Source organism: Caloenas nicobarica, chromosome 13 (assembly GCF_036013445.1).
Source record: "Caloenas nicobarica isolate bCalNic1 chromosome 13, bCalNic1.hap1, whole genome shotgun sequence".
Taxonomy (NCBI): domain Eukaryota; kingdom Metazoa; phylum Chordata; class Aves; order Columbiformes; family Columbidae; genus Caloenas; species Caloenas nicobarica.
Genome location: NC_088257.1, coordinates 19,559,421 through 19,574,652, shown reverse-complemented (window position 1 = coordinate 19,574,652; position 15,232 = coordinate 19,559,421). Strand labels below are relative to the sequence as shown.

Genomic DNA, 15,232 nt, shown 5'->3' with positions numbered 1-15,232 from the left:
GGATACTCTCAGTTATATGGCAAACAATGTTGAACTGTTGGTGGAATGTGATGAAGCCCCCACGTGTGATCTGGGCTTAATATGAAGTGTGCCTTAACCTTTTTCAAATGAAAAATACTCAGAATGTTTGTGTTAACGGTGTATGTTAGATACCCAATTCCCACAGGTTTTTTATTGGCTCTGTCTTGTCCTCTACCTTCAGCAGGGGTAATGGGGCAAAGGCTGGTTATCAGCTGGGTTAGGTGCTTAGGTAACAAACCACAGAAATTCCCTTAGCAGGGAAGCTGGTTTGTTCTCTGGCTGGAAGTGGAAGCAGAGTCATTGTGTCGTGAATCCCACCATGTTCCACCCTCATGACTTGGGTGATGCAATAAGGGGTATTCCCATTACGTTGCACAGAATATCCAAAGACAGTCTGTGAGCATGATAAAGAACAGGATTATCGTTCAAAATGACTGCAACTACTTAAATATGAGAAAGAAATAAGCTATGAAATAGTGCCGTCAAGTACACATTACTGTGCCTGGGCACAATCAGCTGAACAAAATGGGGAACAACTGGGTGGGTAGCAGGAAGGGCATTAAAATGGAGAATGTCCTCCCAGGTATACAATGTTCTTGTATGGTATTCTTTTGTTAAGCTTTTAGGATAGCATAATGCTTGAATTCAGCATGTGGTCTATTGTGCTTGGCCTGGGTTAGCCCCTGCTGTGCTAGCGAGCCCACTGAATACCATCTTCCCTAAGAAAAACCAAGAAAGAATGGTGAGTGTATTATAGTTAAAAGCTTTTAGAAAGCAGCCTGTTAGTATAGTTAAAATTTGAAGACAGATGGGAGATGGCATGTAAAAGGCTCTTCAGGTAGCGCAAGGTGCTGGTACTTAAGTTGCAGCACAGATGGGCAGTTCAGTTTTCCACTGTGTAACCAAAAGAGATTTGCTGTGGTCCGGAGGTTGGGAGGCTGCAGGATCTCCTGGTACAGAGCAGGTTGAGTGTACCATCTCAGTAGTGCCTGAGAGAACACCAGCACTGCCCTCGGGTGCGTGTGGCAGGGCAGCCTGGAAAAACAGGACCGTGACCTCTGGGCCTTTCTGGGGTTCTGTTGGTGTGCAGAGCTCGCTGGTGAAATAGTGCTCCTTCGTGGGCTTTTGGAAGAGCCTTGGGTGCCTTCAGGACACTGCTGCAAAGAAGCTGCAGAGCTACGTTCCTATGCTTGCCAAAGTCTGGAAATTATTTGCATGCCAATATTCTGGAAGTAGTTAACTGAAGTTATTCTGGAAACCTTGAATTACTGGTTTTTGAAAACACTATGGCTTTTAGTCGTGGTTTTTGGGAAGAGCACTGTAGGCCTGTCGCCTTCAGTGCGTTCACGGCAGGCCAGCTCGTTTGCCGTGATGTGTAAATGCAGCGCCGGCAGTTTGGTACATCCTTCTGCTCAGGTCTGTGCCCTCACCTCTCCCGAGCAGCGCTGGGACCTGCAGTGTAGGGACAGAGCTCATCCCGGGGCAGTCCCACCTCCTCCTTCAGGACACTAAGCTGGCAAGGTAGTTTTTTTAGCTCCTATCTTACTCTGGGACCATTTTAGCTCCCTAAAGTGGCTCACTGCGTCAGGAGTGGGTGCCCATTCCAGGCAGGTTTGTGGCAGGGAAAGGAGCAGCAGGACTTTGTTAGCATTTGCTTCAAGTGTAACAGAAACCTCTTCTTAAGCTTCCACTGTTGCTGAGATCTTGATTCTTTGTATAAAGCAAGGGACACGTTGTCCTGGAATGGCTCTGCCTGCAGAGCTGCTCCTCAGCTGGAAATTGTGAAGTTTCTGGAGGCAACAGGGAAATCTGGAAGTGACTTCTTCAGACTCCTATTCTTTCCCCACCCTCGTGTCCTTTCAAGTGGACTGAACCCTGGTAAGATATAATTGCATTACTCGTGAACCATCTACAGCGATGAGCACCATCATGACCAGTGTAGTGACCTGAAGTGTTTCCCGTTAACGTGCCAGGCTGTGAGCATGCTTTAAGGTTGGGCCTTCGTGTGTCTGAGCACTTGACGTGCCGGGAGGGGCTTCCTGCTCTCTGCAGCAGCTCCACTTGCTGCTTTGTTTTCAGTGGCACCTGAACTGGTTGAATCTGGTTCAACTCAGCTGTGACATCCAACTTTGCCCTGTGTTTCCACTTGAAGGGCTTTGCCAACAGTGCCAGCTGACATAACCATCTCCTCTTGCCATTGCCGGTTCTGCTCACAACGGTATCCGTGGTGGCACGGTGAACCAGCTGGGGATCTCGGCCCACCCTGCAAAAATGTCTTTCTTTCCTTCTAGCCAAATCAGTTCTTCCCCATCTGGTTAATCGCTCAGCCGTGGGGAAAGCTGTGCCAGTACAGAGGGGGTGTGATGTGAAGATGAGAATGAGTTCCTGGAGGGGTGTGGGAGGATGAATGTTGGTTTTTGAGCAGATTTCCTGCTACTTATGAAACCACAGCCTGGGCAACCACAACTCCTTGAGCGGTGATGTCTTTCTATCTATTCTATCGCTTCAGATTCAGCATCGCTTGGTGTCTTCTGCTGTGTGGTCTGTGCTGCCGTGTCCTTGCAATTCCTGCTTTGAGCGCATGCGCTGCTGCGTGTCCTGTGCATGGCAGGGCTGTGGTGTGGAGAACCTGTTCCCATATCAGCTGGGTCATCTGAGCTGTCAGAAACCAGCGCTGCACTGGCCCGTGGTTGGGTCCATCTTCTGGAGGACATCCTCTATCTTCATGAGATGTTGCAATTATTGCAGGTGTCCTGGGAACCGTTGTGTGCCCTCCAAAAGCCAGCACTTAAGCATTCTGCTAGCATGTCCTCTGATTTTATTTACGATCTGTTACTATTTTTGAATTCATGAAGCCAGAGCTTGAGCAGTCCCAGGACAAGGCAGGTTCCAGAGAACCAAAGTGTTCTTGGGGCAGGAGCGCAGCCCTGCAGTGTCCTTTTATCCCCTAAACCCACCCCAGTCACATGCATTTGGAATCTATATTCTGTTACTGTGTTCCTCACAACTATTTAATTGACTAAACGTATATACTACAGTATACAAATGATGTCCAAGTTGTTGCTATCAAATAGTATAGTTGACATCAACCTACTCTTTCTAGATAAATTTCAATAAAGTTCATACTAAGTGGCTTTATAGAACATTACTTTGGCCAATTCATGAGCTATCATACTAACGTGTTTTCAGATGAATTGCCTCCATTATCTCACTAATACAATTAATGTATCTTCTCATGGTTACCTCGTCCTGCACTGTTTCTGTGAGAGGCATAACAGCATTAAATACGTAGAAACAGCTTTTACCTAGAAACCTAATGGGCTTTCCAGAGCCCTGGGTATGTTTCTCAGAAATCATAAAGGCTTTTCAGTGTATTTTTCTTAGTTTCTTATGTAGGAAGCATTCACACTGAGCTAATCAGGAGGGAATAAAGCAAAGAAATTCCTTGTTCAGGGTAGGACAAAGGTGTCAAACTCCTTTTCACCAGGGACCACATCAGCCTCGCGGTTGCCTTCAAAGGGCCGAATGTCATTTTAGGACACTTATACAGTCCTAAAATGACATTCAGCCCTTTGAAGGCAACCGCGAGGCTGACGTGGTCCCCAGTGTCAATGTTTGACACCCTGGGGTAGGATGTTACTGGGGGTGAAGGGCATTTCACAGCTTGTCCTGTGTCAGCGTCTGGGCTGTGGCAGAAGCACCTTCGAGCTTTTTGATTTTAAAACCATCAGAAATGTTATGTGGATGCTAGCATGGATCAGTCTCTTCCTATTTTTTTTTTTTTCAAAGATTTCAGCTTTTGAAGGTTTCTTTCTCTCCAACAGTGTAGGCGCTTACACTTGCTTTACATAAGTGGGAAGCTGAATGCAGGTTAGGTGAATATTCCAGCTTTGCACCTTGCAAAGTTGTACCTCAGCATATGACAGTGTGTAGGCTTTTCAGGGCAAAAATTTGTTATCAGTAGTGCAGTACTTGATCTATTGTATCATGTCCGTGGCGTGAGAAAGCCCAGCCTGCCAGGAAGGTGCCGCCAGGTGATGCTGAGCCCTGACTTCTTTACACCCTCTCAGGAGGAGCTTCTCGAGTGCCCAGGAGATTTTATTCTTCAATGGGGAAAACATAGATATGTCTGTGCTGTTTCTGCATGTTTAACTGGCAGTGTTGGTATGAAACGGTTGTTGGTATGTGTTGTAAACACCATTGGTTACCAAAATTAGCACATTGCCTCCTTTAAAATAATGGGCCGTTGTGCTCGGCTGGCAGCTCGGGGACATCTGGTGCTGTCAGAGCAATCTGTCTGCTGAGATGCTATGCAGACAATGCCCTGTCCAGAGTCAATTTAAAAATATCAGCTAATAAGCTTTAAAACAACATCAATGGTAGGTGCTTAGGAAAAGGGGTGGAAGGACACTTTGGAAATGTATTTCTCTTCCTGACTTTTTAAAAAATTTACAAAAGTGGTTTAGTCTAATCTTGAATTTTGAGGACAACCCAAAGCAGGAAAAGCTGGAATCTGTTAAGTCTGAAATAGCATGAACTGGTTTTATGGACCTGTACATAATTTAAATCCACCTTTTAAACCTGAAATTATGGTTCTGGTTATTTCCTTGCTGTGCTGTACAGCATCACAGTGTTAAATCTAGTGATCTGTTGTAATTAATTTTTTTTTTTTTAGACTACTGGTTTTAAAAGCAGAGCTATTTTAGTAGCTTTCACAAAACTTTTCCCATAATCATATTTGCTGTTCCATTGGGATGTTGATATAAAACTGTAATGGGAAGGAAGAGCTCGGTGTCATCTTTTAAGAGATCTCTTCATGCAAATCTGCTTTTCCCTCCTATGTAAATGTTAAGGGGAATGTAGTAGATATGTAAGCTGTTAAATATTAACCAACTGGATTTTCTGGCTTTGTAAGGCTTATATTTGCCATTTTACCTTTGTACTTCCAAAAGGTGAATTGGATGAACATGTAGGTTGAATGAGTTGAGTTGGAACCTGGCTCCTGGTTTGACAAAGCATTTGGGGTAGTGACTGATGCGTAGACCAAATGTTGTCTATCTTGTCACTGCTCTGATAAAATATTGTAGGTTTTGGTGCAGTTTTGTTTGTTATTTTCTAACCAAAATGTACAGGTAATGTCTGTATATCGTCATAACAAGCAATTTTTTAAGCCATCACCTGTTGAACCAAAACTGATATTTCTGCAGACAGCATAACCTTAACTTAAACCAAATAAATGTGTTGTTTGTTTAATAGCCTGCACTTAAATTTATTTTAAAAATACATTCCAACAGCATTAATAATAATAAAAATGTATTAATGTAGCTCTCTTCTTATTCTAGAAATGACTGCGATTACTGCAGGCAACGTTAACTTCAAATGGGACCCCAAAAGCTTGGAGATAAGGACACTGGCGGTTGAAAGACTACTTGAGCCTCTTGTTACACAGGTAGGAAAAAAAAGGGAACAAAAAACCAAACTTCATAAGGGTGATTACTTGTTTTGATGTATTATTTCAATTAAGTAACTTTCAAAGTTTAAATTCCACAAGTAAGCACACTACAAAACTAAAGGTGGAAAAAAGTGTACAAGTAACTTCTTTGTTCAGTTTTATTGTGACAGTCATTGGGCACCAGTCTAGAAAGACTGTGCAACTTCAGCACCTGATAAGAGACGGTTTCAATTAGAAGTGCAGAAATGCATGTTAGTATAATAACTAATGTTCCATTGCTGCTGTGCCGTTTCTCGCCTGTGTTTTGGGTGGTATGCTGCTTATTTGTTGAGTCTTTAAAAAGCTGTGCCATATGTCATTTAGAAATTGGTATTTGGGAATGGCAAAAGTCCCTTGCAATGAAGCCAGTAGTGTTTGCCAGAAATAGGTAATCTCAAAGAAAAAACTTATGAGCCGCTGTGTTTAGTGTTCCCTCTGGAAGGAGGTTCAGGTAAATGGTGAAATGTGTGGTGGGGGATGTTTGCAACCTGTCTAAACCAGCCTTGTTTTGTGGCTAGATTACTAACAGAGTTCTGCCCAAGATGTATGCTTTTATGGCACTTGCTACTGTTTCAGTGTAGATTTTTACAAGACATACGTGCTTTCTTTTAATTTCTGCCTATGCTTTATGCTGGATTTGTGAATAAAAGCTTATTTCTGCATGGTGTATATTGCCCAGTGAAATAAGAATAAAGGAAGGCTAGAGTAAGACTTGTAAATGTAAGCTATGCATATTGGGCATTTTGAAGATTTTTTGGAAGACACTTTCTTGGAGGTCTGGAAGAGAAGATGCCCTGGAGAGAGTTAATGCATCTTCTTTAGCATTGTTTTCCGGAAATATGAAATTTTAAAAGTGACAGTATGAACTGAACACAACTTCTGCTAAGCACAAACTGCAATGATCAAGTTGTGTTTCCAGTATTAACATCCTTTTAATTGCCAGGCTGCTGTCTGTACCTGCCACTTATTCCCTCCAGATATTCAGATGGACAGTTGGATGATCTACTGTATCGCTTTTTAGCCAGAGTTAGTGATGGAGTCTTTCATTAAGAGAAATTGTCCTCATTTGGCAAACTTAATTGAGCAAACTTGTTTACAGGACCTTTTTGTCCAAGGTCAGTGTCTGTAACTTATTCCTCGAGCAGCACAAGAGGCTGTCCTGGCAATCCCAAATTTTGTAAATGATGTGACTAGCAAAACACAGAGAGGAAAGCAGAGTAAGTTGTCTTGTTGCAAATCGTAGTACGTGATGAACTGAGACTACCCCACACAAATGCCGTTAACTGACAGCGATATTCCCCGCTGGCAGCTTTCCCTCTGTGAATCAACCTGCTGAGAAGATGGATTCAGCTCTCAGGACCTTTATGTCAGCAGCCCTTGGGCTTTCCAGAGTAGTAATATTTTTAGTGTTGTAATTTAATGTCTCTCTGAAGTACCTCTGTATGCGTTTTCCTAGACGTAACAAAAAGAGATGGGGAGGAAATAAGAAGGGGAGGTAAACAGAAAAGATGTCACAAAAGCCATGCGAGCTATGTGCGTTTGACTGGGGGGGGACGGATCCTGATCCTGAGCTAACGGAGAACCTGGGGGTCATCTGGCCACTGGTGACCAGCTCCTAGCAGGCTTTCAGTCTGAAACATCAAACTTGGAAATATTTATTGACTGCAGGAGGATTGGGAGGGTTCAGTTTGGTTGTTTTAGGGAAATCATGAGTTCTAGGAAGTCCTTTGCTCTGCATTCAGTCCACTGGCTGTAGTACTGTTTTGGACTGAAAGATACTGTGGTGTTTGATTTCTGTAGATAATGACTTCAGCCTTGTCTGGGGTCTTTCATACCCGGAGAGCTGTCCCAAACTAATTATCCCCAATTTGCTTTCTTTTTATGTGATGCCAAACAGCTCTGGCCTGTTACTGAAACTGCCGTTTATCAAAAATACAAGTAGATCTCAAGTCTTAAAATCAAATTTTCAGGTCTGCTGCTGATAAGAAAAATCTCTAAGCAGTTTAGCTGAATTTATAATGCTCATCTAAGGAATCAAGGAGCATGGTAATGTTTAAAGAGACGTGAAAAACACTTGTTCGCGAGTTTAACCTTTGGAGCTGGCAACAGTACAGGTGTTAACGGTAGGCTGTCTAGAAAAAAAATACACATGGCCTTGCTGTCAAATAGATAAACTCCTAATATATCTATTTTTTTTTTCTAATTTTCTTCCATCTATGCCTTTAGGTAACAACACTGGTTAACACTAGCAACAAGGGCCCCTCTAATAAAAAGCGAGGGCGTTCTAAAAAGGCCCATGTTTTGGCTGCTTCAGTTGAACAAGCAACAGAGAATTTCCTGGAGAAAGGAGACAAAATTGCAAAAGAGAGCCAGTTCCTGAAAGAGGAGCTGGTAGCGGCTGTGGAGGATGTTCGCAAGCAAGGTAAGAGCTGTGTATGCGATAGCTGGTAAAATTACGGCTTCCTTGAGGAATAATATGAGCTGGGCAGATCTGAAAATTGCGTGTCCCAAGTAGAGGTTGAGAAGAGAAGCAGAAGGGCTGGTTCTTTGAAGAGCATTTAAAACTCAGTTTAGGCTAAAAAGTAAACTCCCCCCTGCCTGTAAATGTTCTGGAACTATGTATCAAACATGTCAATAACTTCTTCAATATTGGAATGCATTCAAAACAGCATTGTAGGAGGAAGAGCTGAGTGTTGACTTGACAGAGCCGGGTGTCTCAAATATGCAAAATGTAAACAGCAACAAACAGAATGCGAGGACCTTGATTCAGTATTCCAGGCTTCCTCCCCCACATCTAGTGTTGATTTTTATCATTTTCTTTTTTACTTTCTCAGAGAAGACCTGCAAGAAAAGCCTGTGGAGCTGGCTCGCTCTAAAATATGCACTAGTAAATATTGTTGCTCATAAATCATTTATCATTCTTCCAGTCATGAGCCTTTTCTATGCTTCAGTGAAACCCAGTCAACTGGTATTAATTGTGGTGGCTGCTGCTGGAAAAGAAAAGGAAAAAAAAAGAAAAAGAAAACTCATTAGCATTAATTACTTGTTTGTAGCTGAAGCTGCACAGTGATGAAATATTAGTTGAATATGTTTCTAAGTTCTGGACGAGACTGGTTGACAGACCAAAGAAAGATCAACATAAGAAGGCTGCAATATAAGGGGGTAATTGAGTTGGCTTAATTTAACAACAACAAACAACAGCAAAAGAGATCCCTTTGTCTTGAAGCCTTTAATTTTTGTGCTTGCTTGATTGCTGCTCAGAATGGAGAGTCAGAGCTCAGCCGTGAGTACCTTCAAGTGACTCTGTGATATTTGTGAGGGAGGGAGCTGTACTCAGTCCTCGGGATTGAGAAGCTCCACTAGCCCTGTTTGTAGTTGCACATTACAGTGAGAAGCTGGTAGGAAGAGGAGACTGAGACTGAAACCTTCAGGATGAGCCTTTCACTCGTTCCTTGGCCCCTGCTTGATTTTGAGACTACGCAGAGACTTGATGGCAAAGCCTTCCTGCTCTGTTGATCTTTGACAGAGCAGGTGGAGTTCTGAGCTGAGAGGTGCTGGAGTGAAATAGCTTCCCACCTTAATGTCATCTCACTTCTTCCTCCCTTTTTACTGTTTGCAGCTTGTGTGAGATCCGGTGCAGAGAGAGCTGGGTCTGTTTTCTGAAGCTGGGTGGGTGAGGATTAGACTTGAGCGGTGCCCAGTGCTCGGTGGGGACGCAGTCACAGCAGGGCTGGATGAGCAGGGATAAAAACCTGTGCCCCGGTGTGGTGCCAGTGTTTGGTCAGGTTTAGCAGAGCAGCTCTTGGTAAAGAAATTAAAAACCAAACAAACCTTTGAGGAAATTAGAAGCAAATGGTGAAAAATGAGATATAACAACAGGAAGGTTTATTGGTGCCAGCGCCCAGGGAAGGATTGCCATTCTCAGCAGTGCTAACAGAAAGGAGATATGAACTCTCAATGTACATATTTATATAGAGTCTGTGCACTTTGGAAGTGTTCTCAATATTGTGGTAGACCAGTTGAATTAATGAACTGGGGAAATTCAATACAAAGCCTGTGTGTGCTTAGCAAAACTTCCAGGTGTTGGTGCCTTTATCTGCCTCTTGCAATGGGGGGCGAAAGTAGAGAGGAGAATCTGGGTGTCTTGTTCAGCAGTAGGGTGATCGTGAACTGACAGCATCTGCGTGTCTGATGGTAGCAGTGGGATTATAGAAGTGTAGCACAATTTATCTTTGGCAGAAGACAGGAAAATAGGATTAATAATGCCTGTATTTAGAGTAGGGAGCGGTTTAGTTACCATAATAAAAAAGATGAATGAATATAGACAGAGGTTATGAAGATGATTAGGACAATAGATAACTTGTCTCATCAGAGAAAATTAAATTTTTTTTTTTAACTTAGCAAGAAGAAGATTGAGAGGGTACATGATTTTTGCGAGCATGCTTGTTCATGAAATCCCATTTGTTGGGGGTAAAAACAAAGAAGTGAAAAGAGCTATTTAGAATGAATGATAGTATGGCTACATACTAAATCAGCAGAAGTGGATCTTCAAAGTCTTCCTGATTTTTACAATGGAAGAATAAATTACAACTTGCTTTAAATATTAAGCAAGTTCATGAAATATCCTGAAGCAAGATTCCTGGCCCTTTAAAGCTTTGGACTTTTGACTTCTTTAAAACCAGTGAGACTTCTTAAAATAAAATTTTGAAGAGAATAGTGGAGACAAAGAACCACAGTGTTTTTCAGAATAGATCCTGCTGTGGTTACAGAAAAGACTTAGTACTGGCAAAACGTGTGATGTTAACGTCTCGGATCAACTCCCATGTTGATATGGCAAAAGGAGATGTGGGGCCTTGTCCTTCATAGTAAAAGTGCGGACAGCATGTTGTGAAACTCATGGTAGACACTGAAGGTGGCATTAGTGGTGAGATAGGAAGGACTTCAGTATCCAGAATAGTAGAGTCTTAAAACTCTGATTTCATGCTTGCCTTCATTTGGTGGGGAATCAACACCTTCTAGGGAACCGTGATCAGGTGTGATGAGCAGTATGGCCTGACGGCATGCTCTGTATTTCTAACACTGCTGGCAAAGCTGCCTGGGGACGGGCTGTGACCGGGAAGGTGCTGAAGGGTACAGGGTCATGTGCGGGCACGAATTTCTAGCTTGGAAGAAAAGCCTCAGTGCTGGCGTGTGTCCTGGGTCTCGCCTGTCCGTGCTGCCGCTATCCTGTCCGTCAGTGGTGGTGTGGAGCGAGGCCTCTCTGTCGAGGGCATCGTGCACCGCGCTGCCCGGGAGGATGAATAGCGCTGTCGGAAAGTGCTGCCGGAGCCTGTGGGCATGGAGGGAGACTGAAGAATGGGGATTTTCTTTGATGGACTAAAATGTGACTATTTCTGAAATGAGCTTTGTTCCATTAGATTTAATTGAATTCTTAGTACTTTATTGACAAGATCATAGTATGGCTACTGTTGCCTGTTCTTTTCTCGCCTCTGTTTTATTATCTTTCCCTTGTAATATCTGGTGAAAATCTAAGGTTATATTGGAAAAACAGATTACTCATAAGAATTTGTGCCATAGTCTGACTCTCCAGTGTATTTATTTTAACTCTTGAAATCCTGCTTTCAAACTCGCTGTGTTATCTCTGGTTCAAATTCAAAAATGAGAAGATAATGCTGGATCCAATTGGAACTGTTAATGCGCACACATATTGTGGTAACTGCACACTCAAGCCAGGGCAGAGTTCCCCTCTTATCCTTTCAATCTAGTTCAAATAACTACCTCATGTTGCTTTTTCTTTGTAAAAGAAGCCTGAAAGCCAGCTTTCTTTAGTTTGCAGAAAAAAATATATATGCAACAACTTTAAATACCGTCTTCCTTTAATTCTGGGAAGCCGGTTGTCTTTTGACACCTTGACAAGCTGTTTGAAACTCACTAAATCTTTTCAAGTCTCTTGTTAAAATGAAAAGGAATAGCATGTTATTTCAGGACTGGCTTGTAAGGTTGCAATTTAAGAGATGGATAGAGGATAACTTTGGTTTTTAAAGTTGTTAGCAATTTCTGAGGTTGGGATGAAGTGAGTGGCCACCTGGCTAAGTTGTTTCAAATAAGAAAGAAATTAAGACAGCGTATTTGTCTTTGGGAGTTGGAAATGTGGAAATTTGACGTACTAGTAAATAAGGGGGGAAATATTTGTAGTGAATTTTGGTTCTGCCATATATCCTTAGATCCTGAGATTTGTTACTAGATTCCATACTTGTGGTGGTGACATTAATTCTACTATTATTACCCTCTTCCAGAAGGAATAAAAACAGAGTCACGTTAGTTACGTAGGGGTTTTACAACTTCCTGGCTGGCTGCAGTTTTTCACCCCTCTGGAATCTGAGGCTCCTAACACTTGTTAAAATAACGAGTTGTTCCTCAAGGCTGGGTAAAGGAGAGCTTCAGATTGCTATTTATAGCTGGCCTGTGTTTGCACAGAAGCTTTTTTCATATGTCATAGCACTGAAGTAGCGTACTTTTTTATCTTAATGTTGTATGCTGCTGTTTGCTATATTATTTAAGATGATGGGAGGGTGTTACATAGGAGGGAGCATTTGAACAAAATAGTGTCTGGATGTAGTTGCTTGGACAGGCTGGCAGCTGCGTTTGGGCTCTATTTAGCTGTGAAGGTGTCGAGTGCCTGGCTGTTAGAAACTCTTCCAGGGCAGGATGTGAGTTTAATGGTAAGTATGCGGACGGTTCACCCCAGGGTTTCCAGTTGTGGATGTCTTTGAGTAACTAAAATAGTAGTTAAAGTTGTTAAAATAAAATGACAGCACTTCCTGTACTGGGGCCCACTGCCCTGCTGGCCTAGTGGGGGAGCAGGATGATGCCACGGCCTCCTCCTGAGGTTGCGGTGCAAATCTTGCCCAGCCCCATTAGGTAGTGGGCTCAGTGGGAGTCCCCGTCAGCTTTCACTTGTTCTGTTCTTATCTGAGATGTGTTATTTTTATCCTGGCATTTGGCCATATGGACACTTTCCCACAGGTGTGGGAAGCCCCTGACAGAGCAGTGAGTTCCAGCACAGTTCGCCTGCATTCTGCTCATCTCCAGCTGCCCGCAGAGCTTTGGCCTTGAGCACCCGGCGTTTTCTAAACCAAATCCTAGCTGTTCACCAAATGTTTCTGAAATGCAGAGAGATCCAAGAATAATAATGTGGATTCCAACACTTACTGCTGTGTAGGAACTGTGATACTGGAAGCAAAATGCTGCCCCAGAAAGCAGGGGGAGAAATCTGGAATTTAACTCCTCTAACTATATGCAGACATTACTTTTATGCTTTCTGAATGCCTTCTGGAGGAATTTCTCTAGCTGTGCAAAGTGGCCTTTGCTTTTCATAGTTAACCAATTGCATTGTTACCATCTGAAACCCAAATTCTTTCCTCCTGCACCAGATGCAGACCCACAGGCTATGAAATGTTGAAGCGTTTTACTAAGGGGTGCCTTGCTTTGAATGCAAACCAGGGCATATCCAGGCAGGTCATCGCTCTGAGTTGTTTACAGTCCCATGAGCTGTGCCATTTCCTTCTGTGTGTGCAGTGCTTTCTGCCGCTTTTTGCTGGGCTCCTACACGCACACAAAACAAAGCTTTTGCTTCGGCTTTGAAAGCATTGTAGTTTGTGAAGTAACTGCAGTCCTGCAGGTAACAGAGAAGGCATGCTGAATTTGCCTCTCCAGAGGATTCTGGCATGTTAAAACACCTGTACAACTGGAAATAAGGACCAAAGTGTTATTTCCCAGCCCTTCCTCCCTGCATAAGCCCCTCTACTCTGATACCATGTGGTAACCATACTTGCAGGTAGCTACATGTAATTTTAATTGCTGGCTCTATTTAAGCCAACCTGTTTTGTTTCCAAGACTTAGCTTGGCTTGTCCAGGGATCCTTAGAGCCCCTGAAATGCTGTGTGATGTTAAAGTCGGCCCATCTGCTCCCCTTGTGCAGGTGACTTGATGAAGAGCGCTTCGGGGGAGTTTGCAGATGACCCCTGTTCCTCCGTCAAGCGGGGGAACATGGTGCGGGCAGCGCGCGCCCTCCTCTCTGCTGTCACTCGCCTGCTGATTCTGGCTGACATGGCAGATGTCTACAAGCTACTTGTTCAACTCAAAGTGGTAAGTGTGGTTCCTTGCTGGCATTCACTTGGCTGTGCCGGCCGTGCCCCGTCAAGTGGCTTTGTTTCCTGCGCGTGTGCTGGCCCTGATGTGTGCACGCTGAGCAGTTCGGCTTCTGGAGCAGCGAGGTTTTTAGGGTTTTCCCTCTGAGCAAAATGCGTGCCATTGATGTTTGTCACTTGTTTTTATGCTCGTTGTCAGTAGCTTTTGACACTGTGGTGCACTTTATTCTGAACTTTTAGTATTGAAACTAAATGCACTGTAGTCTGCAACTGCAGGTGATAAACAGCTTTTTTTTTTTTTTTCATCTTAAAGAAATAATTTGGCTTTCTTATCACTGGTACTCCCGTGTAGCTACTAGGAATAAGCGACTTTTGTAGACTAAATAAAATGAGTATGGAATACCTGAGGAAGCCTTTTCTTCACACGAGCAAGAAGGTGGGTGGTTCATATAGAATTTGAAATGAGATGAGAGTTGATGTGGGGCCTGTTTTGTGGCAGGGCTTTGGAGACTCTCCTCATGCCCTTTGTCCCCTGCCACAGCTCTGCCGTGGCCCTGGGCTCCTTCATACTCTTCCAAACATGTGTACGTGGCTGTCTCTGGTAGCTGCTGACTATGGAGTGGTAGCAAAGCCTTGAGTACGATTAGCCTTTGAAGTATCTCTCTCCAAAAAACAAAAGGGCGCAGAGGATGATTGCTTCCTCTGTCTGCTCTGAAGTACATTCTGAATTACTTCCTGAACTGTGGACTGTATTACTTGGAAAAATATGTGCATGTATATTCTTTCAGGTGGAAGAAGGTATCTTGAAACTAAGAAATGCTGGCACAGAGCAGGATTTGGGTATCCAGTACAAAGCTCTGAAACCAGAAGTGGATAAGCTTAACATAATGGCAGCCAAGAGACAACAGGTATAGTGACGGCAGCTCTCTCTTCTGTATGCAATTTCTTCTTTTTCTCTTTTAAAATAAGTCAGGCTTGCTGCTCTTGGGCAGTACTTATTGCTGCTAATGCCTTTTCTTTTTTTTCTTTTTATTGTTGAGTACTTTGTGTTGCACTCTGCTGTGTTTAGGAAATTTGAGCTTGCCTGGTAAGCAGAAAGCCTGCTCAGCTGTTGTGTACTGCTTCTGACAGAATTTGTTCTGGTAGCATTTATTTACTTTAATCCATTAGTACCTTAATGAAATGCTGCTTCCGAAGACTTGCAGTTCCCATTCTGAAGCAGTGCAGGTGTGGGTAAGGAAAGAGAATTGAGCTGTGACTCAGTGCCTGGTGCCATCACCGCCAGAGCACCCTGCCTGTGTGGGTCACGTGGGCTGAACGTGCCCATTTAAACAGGGAGCAAAAGTCATGGTTGGGCACAGAATTAACAACTTTTTCCAAGAAAGTGAGTGGGGATGCTGGTTAGTCTTGCCCTGAAATGCCCATTTGAGAAGGAGTTTAAAATCCTGTTTGTTACGTGTATGTTCTGTGTTTGGATATGTTGTGCTTAACCTTAAATTGCGTGTAAAATCGGTTTTGTTCAATGGCACTGTTGTGACTCACTGTGTGGGTAAGTTTTCAAAAGCAAGCG

At 43.3% G+C, this 15,232-nt stretch overlaps 1 protein-coding gene across 1 annotated transcript in view; it reads left to right on the top strand.

Moving 5' to 3' along the window:
• The window catches only part of CTNNA1 (catenin alpha 1), a 113,195-nt gene that overhangs the window by 10,506 nt on the left and 87,457 nt on the right, over positions 1-15,232 (top strand). The window contains exons 2-5 of the mRNA XM_065643834.1: positions 5,364-5,470; positions 7,739-7,934; positions 13,494-13,660; positions 14,451-14,570. Of these exons, the coding sequence (XP_065499906.1) occupies positions 5,366-5,470; positions 7,739-7,934; positions 13,494-13,660; positions 14,451-14,570 (588 nt within the window). The 5' untranslated portion in view covers positions 5,364-5,365. The remainder of the gene's footprint in view (positions 1-5,363; positions 5,471-7,738; positions 7,935-13,493; positions 13,661-14,450; positions 14,571-15,232) is intronic.